The sequence below is a fragment of the Diospyros lotus genome, chromosome 2, assembly GCF_014633365.1.
Source record: "Diospyros lotus cultivar Yz01 chromosome 2, ASM1463336v1, whole genome shotgun sequence".
Lineage (NCBI taxonomy): Eukaryota > Viridiplantae > Streptophyta > Magnoliopsida > Ericales > Ebenaceae > Diospyros > Diospyros lotus.
In genome coordinates this window covers 15,102,428-15,116,462 of record NC_068339.1, presented here as the reverse complement: position 1 = coordinate 15,116,462, position 14,035 = coordinate 15,102,428, and the positions used below count along the sequence as shown (strand labels likewise).

Genomic DNA, 14,035 nt, shown 5'->3' with positions numbered 1-14,035 from the left:
AATGTTGAAGAGATTACTTGAGCGCCTATTATGTTAGAATAATTAGTTGTTATTCTGTTATGCTTTTATACTGCTTGCTGTATTAATTGTTCTGTTAGTAGTTAGATGCGTTTGTATATAAGCTCAGCGAGCTTCATTATAAATTGCTGGAAATATTATTCATCTTGGAGATTGTTCTTTTATTTCTCTTGTGCCCTAGATCTCTCTAAATCTTCTCATCTTTACACTTTTCATTGAAGCCATGAGATGCATGGAAAACGGTGTGCCTCTAAGCCATATAGGCCGTGTGATGTGCATGTTAGAAAGCTCCCACGCCGCCCCTTTTAGAGCTAGCACTCTTCAAGCTTTAGGAAGCCGCCCCCTTGGAGGTTCTTAGTGTTGCTTGCTCGCGTGGATACTGCTAGAGCCCAGACGCTTGAACAACTTCGTGATCGCCTCCATCAAGTGTTGGTTCTGAATCTTCACTTCCAGAGGTAATCCTTGGCCCTCTCCTCCATAATCTATTCCCTTGGAGATATCCTAGAAGAATTTACGGTTAAAAATTTTTATTTTCCCGTTGTGCTTATGATCCATAAATTCCTTTAGATTAGCTAGCATAAAGTTTCCCCCAACACATTTTAGTCACAAAAAGGTCATTATATGAAAACCAGGAGATAGATTTTCTTTAAAGAGGTCTCTGAAATTTGCACACTCATGGACTACTATAAAATTCAATGAGAAAGAATCCATTACCTTTCTGGCCACATCCTTTCCAGATAAATCATCCCTTGGATCTGGTTCAGTGTAACCTGCCTCTTTTGCCTCCATAACCACCTCACTGAAAGCTCGTGTGCCTAAAAAGTTGTTGAAAATGTAACTCAAAGTCCCACTGCATCAACAAACACTGGTGTAAATAAATTATTCTATAACCTTACATGAGCCTTTTTTTTTTTTTTGCAAGTAAACAAAAATAACAACGCACCAAGCCTAATCCCATTAGGTGGGCTTAGCTTTTCTTTCATAAGCAACATTAATTTAATATCATGAGGATACAAATAAGCTAAAATATTTTAGATACTTGGTTAACCATTGTTGATCATGATCACATCAGTAACTTTTCAGGTATGTTTAGGAAGATAGAAGAAGTAGAAAATTTTCCTTCCTCTGTTTGGTTTCTTTTCTGAGGGAAAAGGCATACATAAGCTTATACGTCTAAAAGAAAAAGTGAAAAAATAAAGGAGATGAGCCTAACTATAAAGGCATCTCAAATGGATAGAAGTTTTATTAAGAGATTGCTGTACATTCTGCAGAGTTCCTTCCCTTCACAAGGTTTCAAAACCAGCCTTTTTATGTTACTTAAGAAAGCCAGTACACTAACCTGAAAATGCCTTCAATCCGCAATATCTTGTCCCCAGTTTCAAGGAGACCCTGTAAAGTGCTGATGATTGGAAGACCAGCTCCAACAGTACCTTCATAGAAGTAATGTGTGTAGGACTGTCGCTGAAGTGCTCTCAACCTCAAATACTAGGATTGGACAAATATCATGACATGAAAGCCCCAAGAAGAGTGTATCATTATAATAAGCAGAGAGAGAGATGCAATACAGATTTTCATTTAAATATATATATTGTTTACTAACAAGGGTACATCAATGGTGGGCAGAGAAATAGTGCATGTGTTAATTTATCAAAATATAAGAAAATGACATTCTAAACTTACAACCATTTCATCAATCAAATCACAACCAGCATTCTATAAATATGGCGACCACAATGGTACCTGATCAAGTGGTCCTGAATTTGCCTTCTTATTTGGAGTAATTATGTGAATTCCTCTCCGCAACCAGTCATAGTAATGGCTTGCAATACCAGAGTCTGCTGTACAATCAACCAGCATAGTATTTGGAATAAAATGATTTCCATGCACATGTTGAACAAATTGCTCCACGTCAGCCGCTTCTCCTTTGTCCCTTAGAAGGTCTCTCCAATTAGACAAGTCAATACCCCTGTATCCGGAGATGAAATTGTTAAGGATTATAATCAAAGAGTGTCCCTATTTTGTTCTACACTCCCTATGGGAGTAACAATTCAACAAAAATAAAATATAAAAAATAAGCAGGCTAGACTTGACCTCAGAGAATAAACCACTGATATAGAAAGCTGTTGGAAACTTGAGAAAAGGAGCACTAGGAAGATGAAAAAGAAAATATTTATTTCTCAAATTTCATAAAGGTGTGAGTTGCTGCTTCTTGTTCTCCATTTAATTTTGATAAGAATTGTTGTATCAGTTGCTCTTCATTATTTCAACTCAGAAATAGCTTGAAAAAAATAAATTATTATAAGCACCTCACAGTGACCACCTCTCTTTACATACTACTCTCTTTAGTTTAGTTATATAAGAACAATCTTTTCAGTACTAATTCTGCTTACTCATTTCAGGAGTTCAATAACTTTTGTTTTATCTTATATCTTTGGCATTATTATCACTAAAAAAGAAAATTTTCCTTTTATGGATCAGTTCTTCCATTCCAAAGATAGAAAAATAAAGCATTAACTTCTTATGATTATTGGAACCATTTTACTACTAGTGTTCATTCTACTATTCATAAATTTTTCAAAAAAATATGCATGCTCCACGAGTCAACCTGCCTAGGTAGGAGATCAGAACTTTCTTTTTCTCATTAACTTTGTCTATTTCATCTCGGTAATGAGGGAGGCATTCTATTATCTCAATGAATTAGACTTCACAAGTGGTAAATGAATTCTTAATTAGATTGTGATCCATCAATTAAAAAGCACCATATAGAAATAGAAGAGGAAATAACAGCATGATGAAGAAAAGTAATCAACAGACCTAAAACAAATTATTTAGCACTAGGCACTAGCCATGAAGGAGAACGCAGTGATAACCACGGGAAGCCATTTTCTTGGACTATGTAAGGTTCTACAGTAAGTCTTGTTTATATGGTCCAAATGAAGAACACCAAGCACATGCATTGAAAATTCTTATACATCTCTTGTTCTTCAAAGAGATTCAGCAAGAAAAAAAAAAAAAAACTTAACACCTGAAAGTAAACTACTGATGCAATGACATTAAGCATAAACCAACTATATAGGCTTTAATGGGATATGGAACCTTTTCTAAACTAAATGATCAAGAGTTCAGGTCATATGAAACAATATTACTGCAAACCAGAACCAAAAAAGAAAAATAAAATGAAGAATAAATGCTTTGCTCCTGGAAAAGGAAAAATATAGTAAAAATTTCACGTATAAACAAGATTGACTTTTCACCAAATGGGGGTAAAACTCAAATCAGTCATTATATACACATAATAAGCAAAAAAGCAACCATAATCCTCAACATTAACTACAAAAGCACAAATTCCATGCATCAATTTAGCAGGTGGAAAGAAGTTCAATTGAAGTAAATGTTCCAGGAAGATCCATATTAGAAGTTTCTGCAAAATATTCCTTCAATTCCCTCCTACAACAGATGGCTAAGCCCTGCCAATGGAGCTGGCAAAACTGCTAGTAAATATATTGGGAATGCTACCAATCAACCAATGCTGGTTATCCTCTGTCTTAGCAATGTTAGCACTTACCACTTTACCTATCCATGATGAGGAACACTCCCTAATCAATCCCAGTCTCTCTTCAACATCATCTGATATTTTAGCATGCATTCCTGTTTCTCCTTAACTAGAATGATTGTTGCAAGAGCATAAGTATAAGGAACATCTGAAACCAGAGTTCTGCCACTGATATTGAGCACTTTTGCTCACTTCTAAGTAGCTATAACGCATCGAGTAATGTCCCTAGTCATGTGGTCAGAGCTTAAGATGCACTTGTAACACAACAATAAAAAAAAAAAAAAATATCCCAATCATAGAAGAGTAGCAGCAGTTCATTTATTCAGTGTCATTTCCCTTCATTCCTTTTTTTTTCTTTTTTATGGTTACAAGGTACATTCCAATCATCAATCAATTACTCAGCTAAATACAAACAAGTGAAACATCAAATTACATCAAACACAAATCAAATGAAGCCAACAATAAGTTGGAGAAAATCCGGCACACAGCAGGAGATAGTAATACACCATTTTTTTCATTACTATTTTAATAAAGGGCTGGTGTAGATAGTAATACGCCAAAACTGGCAGGAAAAAAATCAAACTCTAGTATCAGGAATAATTGTTCATCTCATCAGAGACGAACTCCAAAATAATACAATTTTTTTGTCTTGCCCCAATTAAAGAAACACAGAATTCTACTATGGCCATCACCCATTATAACAGAACATGCACCAGGACACAACTTTAAGGAAATACCATCTTTGATACAGTGAAATGGTTTTCTTTGCTTAACTTTTCCCCCAACTAAAGAAAAAAGGAACTATACTATGTGCCTTGCCCATTCTAACAGAACATGCTCCAAGACACTGACTTTGCTTAAGAGAAAGATCTTATGAATTTTGAACTTACATGTCACTCAAAAGCATTCTCCTAGAGCCAGTGATGCCCATTACACGCAAGTCAATGTTAAACTTTTCCTTGAGGACTGCTGCCTATCACAGAAAATTTTAAATAAGATAGTCAGCTTTAAGATGTGTTAGCGATTAGCTTTATGAACTTAAAATAAGAAGTTGCATACTAAGAACAAAACCAATATAGAAAGAAAAGAAAGAACCTCCATTATTGAATTCCATGCTCACTCCAGAAATACTATATGGTTAACTATGCCATCTTTCCTTAAAAGTATCAATTTTAAGGATAGGAAGCCTTTATCTAATATTTTAAATGCATTAGTTGTGTAAAATTTGGACTCAACAAAGACGCTTTCTTCGTCTGGACAACACAATCTATCCAGCGTGGAGACTCAAGCTACAAAGAATATGAGCCTGCAATATCACTTGCAGCAACTTTCAGTAGCATTGCCATGCATGCAGATTGTCATCCATGGACCTCAGTCATCACAAAGTGAAGAAAAGTAAAAAGATGTATTATCTAGGCTCCATATATTCTGCCAACTAAAATTCATATGATAAAAGTTGAGTGGTGAAGACAACATCAAATACCTGATCTCTGAGCTGGTCAAGCAAGGTCCCACCAATCAATCCAGCTCCAACAATACCCATTGCTACTGTTGTTCTCGAGAGATAAAATCTTGAGTGCACAGCTCTTAAGGCCCTCACACAGTCTTCTCGTTTGAGAACCACAGTGATATTATACTCTGAACAACCTTGGGCTATGGCACGGACATTAATGTTAGCCTGCAGTATATTAACTACATGTAAACTTTTCACGGAATTTACGAGAAACGTCCACAAACCTAGACAGTAAATTATTTCTGCACAAGCATCTCTCATAGAATATACAAGCAGTTCCCAAGGAAAATTGTATGTCTATTAAATGGTAGAATGAACAATGAGGAGTGCCCTATTGACACACCATCATTCGCTCACCGCACTCTAATTGTCATATATTTGATTTTCCAGGCAGTCATAACATGGAATGCTTGAATCCGAAAGAGGTTAAAATTGCCCTCCACACGTGAATGTGGCAAAATATGATAATAATTCACGTGATCATCACTAACCTTTGCAAGTGCATTGAAAAGTGTAGCACTGACTCCAGGAGTGCTTGCCATTTTCTGGCCCACTGCTGCCAAAATACTACAGTTTGGGATGACTGCAACCTGATAGGAACTGAAATCAGTAATAATGGGAACTGAAGAGGTAGACAAATAATATCTTATTAAAAAAATGTGAAAGAAAGATTATTATGTGCACTAAAATACCAAAGAAGTAAATGGAGAACCAAATGTTTGAGATTGTGGGTTATTTTTAAAGCAGTAAGCTAATAGCACTTGCCTAGGAGAGATTTCAACTCTGTGGATAAGTTTGAAACTGAATTCTTGCTCATATGATATTGGCATCTGACAGGACCATAACCAGAATTATATTATAAAATTGAAAGGCCCATTCAAACACATTATACCAGTGGATAGGGTGCACTGGAATCAACCTCAACAATCATATAATGGTTTAAAATGCCCTTAGAGCACTATCTTGGACAGGTTGACACCAAAGGCATGGGAACTGATGTATTTCTCATCTTCATTAATTAGTTTTTACCACATTCATAACCTTTCCACTAGTCCTGTTACTTCATTAACTCTAGCTTTGTCAATAAGACTTCATATACTAGGTAACTGGTGTTGGTTAATCACATCATATCTGATGCATTAAAATGAGTACCCGAAACTTTTCTTTCACCTGTCACAACCAGGCCACAGACACAGTTATATGGGATGATGCAAGAATGATTTTTCCACAGTTGAAGGCCCTATTAAAACCGAAATCTCAATACCTGTAACCATCACCGTAATCTTCCTTTCTTTTCTTTTTTCGTTTTATTTTTCCCTTTTAAGGGACAGGGGGGAGCACCATCCAAGGTAAAATTTTCCTTTTTTTTAGCAACAGAGAGATGAGCAACACCAAAACCACCAGGCTGTGAGGCTCTTGAAATGTTAGACCATGTTTCCATTATAGAATCCTCCCGGCTTTCTTATCTGTTTCCTAATTCAGGAACTCTGATTTTCTGATCCTATGGAATTAATGATTCTTTTTGGCAGTTTCCTAAGCTGTATTTAGTAATTTCCTAAGCTGTATTTAGAAGTTTCCTAATATGTCTTTAGTAGTTTCCAAAGCTGTACTTGGAAGTTCCTGCTTCTATATAATTGTACTTCTCGATCAAAGGAAGTAGAGAAATTCATTATTCTCCAAATTCTTCATGACATCGGAGCAGTTTAATCAGAACCATTAATGCTGTCCGAATAAGCCACCATGGCTAGTGGAGGCAAGAACTCGGTCTCTGAAGTATCATCCGGATCTGGAGGAGCAGCAACACCAGTTTCTAGTCTTCCTAGAGGCTCTATTTTTCAAATTACTGGACACAAGTTGAACGGCCAGAACTTCATTCAATGGTCGCAATTTGTCATGTTGTTCGTCTGTGGGAGAGGCAAGGAGGATTACATCACCAGACTTGCTGTACAACCTCGAGAAACCAATCCTACCTTCAAGATCTGGAGGGTAGAAAATAGTATGGTCATGCCATGGCTGATAATCCATGACAAATGAAACATGTGAGAATTTTATGTATTACAAAGCGACAAAGGAAATATAGAATATAGTTAAGGAGACTTATTCCAATGTTGACAACACCTTGAAGATCTTCAGAATAAAAAGCGTGCTGCGGAAAAGAGAGCAATCCGTGACAGACTACTTCAATGCCTTGACTCAACAATGGCAGCAATTGGATATCCTTGAAGAGAAGGTTTGGAAGTGCTCGGAAGATGGTCAACAATACAAGAAAATTGTTGAAAAAAGACTAGGTCTACCAATTCCTTCTCGAGCTCAACAAGGATCTAGACAATGTGAGAGGAAGAATTCTAAGTATCAAGCCCCTTCCCAATGTCTAGGAAGCCTTGTCAAAAGTTGGCCAGGAGGAAAGCCAGAAGAAAGTATTGTTAGGCACACAACATTCTTTCTCTCCTACTGAAAACTCTACACTGGCAATTTAAGGAGCTCAGTCTAACCGTGACAAGATGCAAAGGAATAAATCAGTATGCAAGCACTATCGAAAAATCAACCACACAAAGGACACATGCTGATACATGGCACACCAGCAAATTGGAAGTCAGCCCGAGAAAGAGAGGGTCATGGAAACATGGTTGAGTCTCAAAACACTTCAGAAACTAACCCATTCAACAAAGAACAACTTGAAGTCCTCCAAAAGATGCTACAACAAACCCTCCAGAGCACTTCTGCCCCCATGGGAACTGGTTCACTCGCCCTAAAAAGTAACTCCTTGCATGCACTAAGCGTCTAATGGGAAAATCCAAAATCTTGGATAGTTGACTTCAACAGACCATATGATAGGAGATCTGTCTTTGTTTAGGAATTATAGCCCTTGTCATGGTAACTACACTATTTGTATAGCTGATGGATCTCTATTATGATTTCTGAAAACATCGACCTTGAATCGATTCTTTATGTCCCTAACCTCAATTGTAACTTGCTTTCAGTGAGCAAATTTACAAAAGAGAGAAACTACATCACTAAATTCTCTTCCAACCTGTATGAATTTCAGGAATCAGGCTCAGAGAAGATGATTGGCAATGCTAGGTTGTGTGCAGGACTCTACCTTCTTCTAGCCGAAGATGCTAGCAAACCCCAACCACCACAAAGACCATGTATGGCCTTGAACTCTAGCATTAATATTGAAAACCCAGTTATGTTGTAGCACTATCGATTAGGGCATCGAAACTTTATGTATCTTAGAGAATTATTTCCCTCTTTATTCAATGAGAAAGCATAAACCTTTCAATGTGAGATTTGTCAACTTTCCAAGCATACTCATGCCTCATATTCTAGCTTTCCTTACAAGTCTTCTCACCCTTTTTTCCATGATACACAGTGATATTTGGGGACCCTCTAGAACTCATAATATCACTAGTTCTAAGTGGTTTGTCACATTCATTGATGACCATATTAGATTCTTTCACAACATGATTATTAATCAATTTCAAGGAAAAATCCAAGTCCTCAAAACTGATAATGGAGGAGAATATTTTCATTCTACCCTCAGTGCCTATTTATCCAACCATGGTATTATCCACCAAACCTCTTGTGTTGACACTTCACAACAAAATGGAGTTGCCAAGTGGAAAAACAGACACCTCCTGGAAGTTACTCGATCTCTTATGTTGGCATCCAATGTCCCTAAACATTTTTGGGGTGAAGTTGTCCTTACTGCTAGGGGTGTGCAAACGGTCGATTCGGTAACTAAACGAACTGAAATCCATTAACCAATTAAACCAAATCGGGGAGCAAAACCAAACCAAACCAACCGATTAACCCGAAAAATTGAACTAACTAACAATTGAAAAAACCGAACCCAAATCATATAAACCGAACTAAACTGATTAGACCGAAAAAACGCAAAAAAAAAACTAAAGAAAACCAAATTAACCGATAGACTGATGTCATTTTAAACCGAATTAACCAGTAGAAATCCAAAAAAATAGAAAAAAGAAGACATTGTTTTAAAGTTTGGTTGGTTCAGTTAGTTAGGTTATTTCGACCAAAAGAATTGAACCGAAAACTGAATTTTTGAGAAAAATTAACCAAACTAAACCGATGCAAGAAAAAAACTGAACCAAACCGACAAGTTCAGTCGGTTCAGTTCAGCTAGTTCAAGTAAACCGAACTTTTGCTCTTCCTACTTACTGCCACCTATCTTGTAAATAGAATACCTTCCCGAATTCTAAATTTCAAAACTCCATATCAGATCTTTCATGAAATTGACCCACTAACCAAAATATTCTCCTCCATTCCCCAAAAGGTCTTTGGTTGTACTGTATTTGTTCACATTAGTCAGCCACACCAAGCAGGCTTGATCCCAAATCTCTTAAATGTGTTTTCCTTGGCTACTCATCAAATCAAAAGGGATACCAGTGCTATCCACCAATTACCAAGAAATTTTACAGCTCCATGAATGTCACCTTTTTCGAAAACCAGCCCTTCTATACCAAAAATGATATTTAGGGGGAGAATCATACTCACAAAGAATATCATTTTTTTGTCCTTCAACCAACTACTGCAGTCTCTCAAAATCAGCCAGCTGATCCTAAGGAGTTACTTGTGTACTCGAGGTGCCAAAAACTCAAAAGCAAGTAGAGGATTGCACACATCTGTCATAACCCAAGGATCCATAAAAGGGCAATATAATAATAGGTTGATAATAGTTGTTAGAAGATATTTCAGATATTTTAGTATTTGGTTAGAACTTAGAAGCACATGGGTGCTGTTATGCAGTTAGTTAGGAGCAAATATGCCTATATAAGACTATGTAAACGGATGGGATTTTCATACTTGAATTAATGAATTGAAATCTTCAGTTTCTCTCTCTACAATTCTCTCCATTCTCCCTCTCGTTTCTTCTCTGCATCTCGCCCTCATTTCTTTCTAAATTATTCCCCCATTTCTGTCCAATTTCCCCCTAATTCCTTCTGTTCTTTATTCTATTTAATCGAATCTTTTCGATTGCCAATCGTACCCTAGGCTAAACCCTAGGTACATGACAATTAGTATCAAAACAGTCCATCCTTGACTGTGATTTTGATTCAAGTTGAAGATCAATGAAATTAATTCCGGTGATTAAGGCCCAAATCGAGGAGGCTGGAGACGATTCTATTGATTCAAACTTGACGGAGTCACATAGCAGATCAGGGCGAATTGTGGCGGTTGTGTCCCTAGAGACTGGATCCAAGTTGCTGCATAAAAGACAACTCAGGCCAGACAATTCCAGTGGCCTGGTGAATTCAACGGAATCAAAGTTCTAACAATTGAATAAGCCAACTTCCAGAAATGATCTAGGTAAAGCGCTTAAATTCCGTCAAATCCTATTAACTATTCAACGAGCAGGGTCAATGAATCCAAACCTAAGGGAGAGATAAGCTAATTACAGTGGTCCTCGGCCTGTCGTTAAGATTGCAATGAGTAAGGAGTTGATTCCTTCAGGTTGGTCAGAAATTACAGTCAAATCGGACCAGAAGATTTCCAGCCGTCGAATCCATTGTGACTAGCCCTTCCAAACACCGAAGCAGATTTGACGGATTTGGAACCATTTGTTTGGAGGCTGAACTGAGCCTGAGATCCACAACCATGGAATCTAAGAATTGATTCTGACGCACGAGGAAGGGAATGCTAGCTCGGATGTGGAAGAGAAGCAGGAGATTGGCTTTTGGCAATGAGTTCTGGTGATTTTGGAATTAGAGGTGATCGTAATTGGGCTGCGAGCCTTGGACAGTGATTGGGTTGAGAAGAACCGCCATTAATTTCTGTGGGGGTTCAATTGATTGATTTGGATTGAGTGAGACGAAGATGGTGGAATAGGTCTAGGTCTCGGCTAAGAAGTGCGGCAATTTCGGTATCTAATCCCAGCAAAGCTCGTAGAAGCTGGGCGTGGAGTTTTGAAGGCAATCCTAAGCCGGTGATCCTCAGCCATTGAGTTGCGGAAGTGTGACAGAGCAACGGAAGTGTGGTGAACCCTGTCGAAGTGACCGAGCAGTGAATTTTTCGCGTTTCAGATTTAAGTTGGAAGGAATACATGTGAATTCTAGCAAATTCCAACTATCTTGGCAGCGGAATTCAGGGACAGATCAACCATGTTCGTTGATCCAAAGTGGAGCAAATCTTGAGCAATAACTGATCCATAGTGGTCCGTTGCAGTGAATTTCAGCGATCAGCTTGGATTGGGTAATTGTTTAGTTGCGGCTGCTGGCAATCCTGGACTCTTGATCAGCGATTAAATAGTTGTGGATTGGACAGGCAACACAGTATAAATCAAAGGGAGATTGGAAATCAGGAAACAATACCATAAGGTGACTGATGTGAAGTAGATATAGAGGGGAAGTAAACTCATAGGCGAATTTCGTTTGAGAAGCAGATTCTTCCAACTTATCTTGCTTGTTAATTGTTGGAGCTGTGGGCTATGAGTAAAAGGAAAACAAGAGGTAGATTTTGGCTATAAATTTTTTGCTAACTTGGGTCAAAGTGGAAAGGCAAAGAAGAACGGGTGCCCTAACTATTGAGTTGCAATTGACGCGAGTATAGGAACTGTTATAATAGGAAAAACAGAAGCATGTACAGAACTCCCATTCCTTAGCCGTCAAATTATGCTATTGGTGAAAAGTCGACCATGGGGAGCAGTGCATATATGAGACCATTGGAGTCTCAATTGCAGCAGAAGAATGCTACATTTTCAGTGGGAAATTTTGCTCCTGAATCCATGGGAAGCAATGGAAGCATGAGGCAATTGGAGCCTCAATGGCAGCAGAAGAAGGCTGCAATTTCAGCTGGCAACAACAAGAATCAGGAGCAGTATATTCAAAAGAATCAGGCTTGAGAAAGGTTGGATAATGTGTCTAGCCGAATTGACAAGAGAGCAAGCAATGGGATTCACGAAACGTCCGAGAAATTCGGTCGTATGTTCCGCAATAAGCTGCAAGAGTTTGCGATAATACTAACTAAGAAGTATCATTACAACTTCCCGGTGGAATATTTCGATAATTATCACAAAAGTTTTAACAAAGAGGACTTCCGAAAAATGGAGCAACCAAGGCAAGAGTTAATACACTTGAATGTGCCGAATGAGAGCTAGCAGGAAAGAAATGAAGGGTCAATGAAGGGATTTACAGAAGAAGCAAGGCCCCTTGCATTACCGCGAGTAACGACCCCATTATATGGAGAATCGGCTAATGTGGGGAATGCGATAGCGGGGAAAGCTAAGGATTCCTTAGCTTGGGTTAAAATAGGCAGCGAGAAGGTGGAGACAACACTAGTTGGAGGATATCTTACCATCAACATAAAAGACTCTAGCATTGAACAACACAATGGTGTTGCTGCCATTTCAGAAGGGTCAAGCCAGATTGCAAAAGATGCTAATTTCTCTTCCAGCCAAGGGAAGTTTTCTGTGAATTATGACCTTGATAGTAGTTCTATCCACCAGCAACAGATTCAAAGTGGTGAGGAATTCTTGAAACTGGTTGTAGCTGGGGGAAAGCTAAAGGAGGTAGCTGAAGAAGTCAAAGGTTTTGTCAAAGGGAACAAAACTCTCAATGCTGTGTTGGTTCTTCCTCCAGTTGGCAAATCCAAATGCTTGTCTATTACATTGAAGGACGAACAGATGGCTAGAGAACTAGTTAGTCAACCCTCTATATTCAAAACAACACACAACGAAGATGATGAGAAGAGGGGAACATATGTGGTAGCTGGTTGGTTGTGTGAGTTTCGGAATGATCGACATTTGAAGGCTGTAGGGTTGCAGATTTCAGCTGCTACCTACGACAAGGAGCGGCTAAATTCATTGAAGGCATTTGATGTGGACACATTGACAGGTTTTGGCATTATATTGGATCTCCAGACTACGGGAACTAACAACCTTAATTTGGTAGCTATTGCAAACCCAAGGGAAATAGTATGTTACTCTTTGGAGGAAGATGCAGCCTTGTCTACAATGATTGTCATTTTTGTTTCAATTGAGAACCTAAAAATGAAGAAGAATAGACCTAGAAGGAGGAAGAAGGAAAGAAGGATAGAAGGATGAACTGAGAAGGTTAGAATTGGATGAAAAGTCATGGCTACTTGTTGCAAGTTCTTGGGGACAAGTACTATCTCAAGAAAGAGGGAATTGTCATGACCCAAGGATTCATAGAAGGGCAATATAGTAATAGGTTGATAATAGTTGTTAGAAGATATTTTAAATATTTTAGCATTTGGTTAGAAGCGCATGGGTGCTGTTATGCAGTTAGTTAGGAGCAAATATGCCTATATAAGGCTATGTAAACGGATGGGATTTTCATACTTGAATTAATGAAATGAAATGAAATCTTCAGTTTTTCTCTCTACAATTCTCTCCATTCTCCCTCTCGTTTCTTCTCTGCATCTCACCCTCATTTCTCTCTAAATTACTCCCCCATTTTTGTCCAATTTCCCCTTAATTCCTTCTGTTCTTTATTCTATTCAATCGGATCTTTCCGATTGCCAATCGTACCCTAGGCTAAACCCTCGGTACATGACAACCTTCGAACAGTGACCAAGAATCAGATCCAAATCCCAAGGAACATGAAATTGACATAGATAAGACCTCTCTTGAACTTAAAACTTGTGAATCTAAACTTGAAGCTAAAGTATGTGAGCCTCCTACTGATCTAGACATTCCTATTGCCCTAAGGAAAGGAATAAGGTCTTGTACTCGATATCCAATTGCCAAATTTGTCTCCTATGAAAAGTTGTCACCAAACTTTCATGCATTTGCTACTCAACTTGACAATGTGTAGATTTCAAAAAATATTCACTAAGCCCTCAAGGAACCCAAGTGGAAGTCAACAATGTTATATGAAATTACAGCACTTGAAAATAATGGAACTTGGGTAATCACTGATCTTCCCAAAGGAAAACATCCGGTTGGGTGCAAGTGGATTTTTACAGTA

At 38.1% G+C, this 14,035-nt stretch overlaps 1 protein-coding gene across 1 annotated transcript in view; it reads right to left on the bottom strand.

The window, feature by feature from the left end:
* Positions 1-14,035, bottom strand: part of LOC127795040 (bifunctional aspartokinase/homoserine dehydrogenase 1, chloroplastic-like) — a 31,010-nt gene that overhangs the window by 8,545 nt on the left and 8,430 nt on the right. Inside the window, exons 10-15 of the mRNA XM_052326456.1 lie at positions 5,576-5,674; positions 5,055-5,249; positions 4,462-4,544; positions 1,759-1,984; positions 1,358-1,503; positions 733-868 (exon numbers count right to left, since the gene is read on the bottom strand). Of these exons, the coding sequence (XP_052182416.1) occupies positions 733-868; positions 1,358-1,503; positions 1,759-1,984; positions 4,462-4,544; positions 5,055-5,249; positions 5,576-5,674 (885 nt within the window). The remainder of the gene's footprint in view (positions 1-732; positions 869-1,357; positions 1,504-1,758; positions 1,985-4,461; positions 4,545-5,054; positions 5,250-5,575; positions 5,675-14,035) is intronic.